Source organism: Limulus polyphemus, unplaced genomic scaffold (assembly GCF_000517525.1).
Source record: "Limulus polyphemus unplaced genomic scaffold, Limulus_polyphemus-2.1.2 Scaffold65, whole genome shotgun sequence".
Lineage (NCBI taxonomy): Eukaryota > Metazoa > Arthropoda > Merostomata > Xiphosura > Limulidae > Limulus > Limulus polyphemus.
Window position 1 is genome coordinate 95,322 of NW_013665675.1, and position 4,146 is coordinate 99,467.

Sequence of the window (4,146 nt, forward strand, 5' to 3'; positions counted from 1 at the left end):
GAGCTTTTTTGTGTTTAGAACAATATATACTAATTTTTAAAGTATCATATTGAATTTTCAATAAAAATCTTTCAAATGCGACTGTAGCTTTTTTTCCCCAGAACTTTGTCTTCAAAATAAGGGTGTCTTATATTCCGAAAAATACGGTACTTTATTTTCAATGTGTTTGAATAAACTTGGCATTAAACATAGTTAATAAACTGAATTTTAATATTATACAAGTTTTAGTTTCTTAATTTTAAAAAGAAATACTTGAATAAATCCTTAATGTATGAGAATCGTGACATTTGATTGCTCACTGTTGCCCATCTCCTGAATTTAAATCAGACTTTCTCTGTTATGTACATAGTTCTTGATACTTGTATGTGTAATCAGGTAAATATCCTTGGAAGTTACCATATAGAGCAGCATGCTGGAAGGGATGAAACATTAACAAGTTACTGGCTCAGAAAGTACAACTTTGAACAGTTCGTCTTATTAGACTCAAATTATAGAGAGAAAAGTTGTAAAAAAATATTGAACACTAAATTTTGTTTTTTTTTTTCAGTGAAAAAAATCCTATGTGGGATAAAGAAGTACAAAGTGATGTCATAGAAGAGTGTCAAAAACATGGTGGTATTTTGCATATATTTGTGGATAAAGCTTCACCACAAGGAAATGTTTTTGTAAAATGTCCAACTATTGCTGCAGCAGTTGCATCAGTGAATTCTCTTCATGGACGTTGGTTTGCAGGTACATATATTTAAAGTTTCTTCTATGTTATACTTTCTTATCCATGAAATACAGAAGTATCCAGTTTTTTTTTTATTACATCACATCTTTAAATTATCAGTACCTAGTTGAGTTTCATGGTAGCCACTATATTTTATGCTTGGTAGAAATATTATTAGTAGACAGTAATTGCATTTCTGTCTTTTGTATACAGAAACTAATGTGATTTCTAATGCTTTTTGTTTTTAGTACAGTGCTTGTACTTCATAGGTTTTATTTTCCTACCAGGGGTATTAGATCACATTAGCATTAACTCTTAAGTTTTTAGTGAATTTATGAGTTTTTTATTGATTACTGGTAAAATCTTGAATATTTGATTTTTGTTGTTAACTTTGTCTTGATAGTAATATTTTTGTAGTAAGGTATCTTGGGTTTTGATTACTAACCCTCCCAGTAGATCTTGTTTAAGAATTCTATTCTTGTCTTGTAATATGTGTCATTTGGTTTTTTTCTTTTATATTCACTTGTATAAAATATAGTATATATTATAAAAGTATTTTGACCTGTTGTAGTGAAACATTTTACCCATACATTTAAATAAATTTAACCAGATACTATTAATCAAGAAAACAGGGGTATTAATATTCAATTAATAAAAAAGTGAGATGTTAATGTAATTAAAATTCCCATTATGATGGTTTGTATTTTGGAGTTACAGTGCTTCTGAAATATTTAGTTTTAGAAGGCTCAAAACTTTTTTTAGGTAATGTACTCATGCAGAAAAAGTTGAAATTGATAAAATTAAAATCAAATTTTCTGAACTTAATACAAAATCTTGTGATAATTTTTTAACCTTCTCTGAATAATTTCTATGAGTTTCTCCACGTTAAATCTTTGAGCCTGTCTGAACTATTATTTATTTTCCAGGTCGTGTTATCACTGCAGCCTATGTGCCCTTGATCAATTATCACCACTTATTTCCAGATGCTCTGAATGCAACAGCATTGTTATAAAAGATTATAAGGAAGACATGAGTCATAGTATTTAAGTTATTAAAACATCCACTGTGTTTGTGAATTTTCTTCTGGTTAAAGGGGGGGGGGGGAGGTGAAAGGTAAATTTTGACAGGAGATAACCTGAAAACTTTATACAAAGATGGAAAAAAAAAACCAGTGAAAAAAAATGTGATGACAATTTGCTCTCAGTATATGTTGCTCTGTTTTAATTTTAACATATTGCATGCATTTGGTTTAATACACAACTATAACCCCCCCCCCTTTAAACAAGTTTTTGGTTATTGTGGTGTTATACAACAGGTAGAAGGTTCTTGTTAGATCTCGTGGAAGTTATTTTTCATTCACCAAATGGATATGCTGGGTATGTATGTGAACTGTGTTAGAATGTATTTTACGTATTTCCATTCACACCTATTATACACAACATATATGTAAGAAAAAAAGGGGTTACACTATATATTTCTAAACCCAAAAAAAGTGAAAGTAATTTCCATTATCTTAAACTATCTAGTTAACCTAGTATCACGTGAAATTTTGTCATGCTTACCATTTTGTATATTTTTCATTGTTGTACATTTGAATTTCATGTATTGTAGAATCAATAAATGTCATCAGAACATTTGCTTTAAAGATTGCTTAATAGTTTTAAACACATTTTTCTTTCAGTTTTAATATATAGACACTAAGAAAAGCACACGTACTTGATATTTTGTTTTGTCTTGAGAACAGTTTGTCAAAGTATATGACAAAAAGTAACTTATCACAAAATGTATTAAGTTTTCAAACTTTACTCTCTTTTTACTATCTAAATAATATGTTAGTGTCAACTAGGATGTGTAGGAATTTAGTGTGTAGGATTTAATGATTTGTAAACAGATTATAGTGGACTTTGTAAAATGGGTAATCATTTTTCTAAGCTCTGCAAGTCACACTAATTGTCTTCAGATTATAATTATACAAGTTTTTAAAATCACAAGTTAGTTTTTCTGATAACAGTTGAAGTTTTAAGTACAAAAAATATACTAATTTTTATAAGTGCTGAGCACAGATGATAATCCATTGTGTAGCTTTGTGCATAACAACAGACAAACAAAAAATAAAGGGATGCTCAACGTAAATATTTTGTAAAGTAATTACACACATTGGTGATGAATCTCATAATCCAAATAATGATAAAAATGTATAAAACTGTTATTTTTACTCATCAACCTATTTTTATATATTTATCCCCGAAAAAGATTTATTATTAGATGACATTGATATACTTTTTTAACTTTAAGAGCTGGGTATAGGTCAAAGTGCGTGTGTATAGGTCAAAATTCGTTTGCCAGGATCTTTTACAGAGTGCCATTCAACATGATATTATGTATTTGATGTGTTATCAACTATTCATTTTACCTGGCATTCTTGATTTAATGACATTTTGTGGTAGAGTGGAGTAAATACTAAATACGGTATAGAAGGATATTGTATAAATTAGCAGATATACGTTTCGGAGGTTCTAGAGGTTATACATATCCATGTACACTGTAGAATGGACAAAACTGCTTTCGTTCTTCTCATGAACATCATCTTACATGGCGACTTCTTGTCAGAGTGTGAGAGTCAGACTGATGTCGTAGATTCACAGATATCTTTTGAGTACAAATACTTGTACATTTTATTAAAAGCTAGCCACAGTTCATGTAGCTACAGTAGTGAATTTCAAATTATAGTTCTCCAATATGGGAACCGTCCATTGTGCCTATCTTGTGTGTTAACCCTGAGGCAGTCTTCAGTTCATTTTTATATATTTCCAATGTTGTTGCTTAGTGTATCCAATATTTATTCAAATTTACTGATACTGCATGCATTAAAAAAATGTATACACGTTCTAAATTCGCAGAATGTCTTGGAAAGTACTCATAATTCCGTGTTAAGATTCACGATAGTACTTCTAAATACAATTTTAAAGAGTTGTAATAAAAATGAGATTTGAATTAAGCCTTAGGAAACAATTACTACTTCTTTGGTGCATTTTACATATAGTAAAAATATTTCAAACAAATTCTCATTTATCATATAACCACCCAGCAAGCACCCCAGTCTAACATTTTGGTTAGATAAATTATACTTGGGATAATTTTAACAAAATTATAATTTTCTTTAAAATGTTGGTTGGTAAGTAAAAGACTCTACAATACATATCATACATGCTGTCAATGGCAGACAGCACCATCAAGTGAAGGAAATGTATCGTGAAACATTCTGAAACAGCAGAAAAAAGATCCCACGTTTTTTTACTGAAGGTCCCAAGATGTAAATATTTACACCAGGAAAGGGAACTTTGAATTAGGGAGTCTCTACATTCTTCCATAATGCTGATACAACCTGTAGTTAAGTGATAAGCATACGTTATATTTTATTCTTCACTTTTCTT

At 29.7% G+C, this 4,146-nt stretch overlaps 1 protein-coding gene across 2 annotated transcripts in view; it reads left to right on the forward strand.

Annotated features, from left to right (window-relative positions):
• The window catches only part of LOC106465078 (RNA-binding protein 39-like), a 54,455-nt gene extending 52,102 nt beyond the window's left edge, over positions 1-2,353 (forward strand). For both annotated transcript variants that reach the window (XM_022393349.1, XM_013925276.2), the window contains 2 exons: positions 548-732; positions 1,639-2,353. In XM_022393349.1, the coding sequence (XP_022249057.1) occupies positions 548-732; positions 1,639-1,724 (271 nt within the window). In that variant the 3' untranslated portion in view covers positions 1,725-2,353. The remainder of the gene's footprint in view (positions 1-547; positions 733-1,638) is intronic.
• The last annotated feature ends 1,793 nt before the right edge of the window (positions 2,354-4,146 follow it).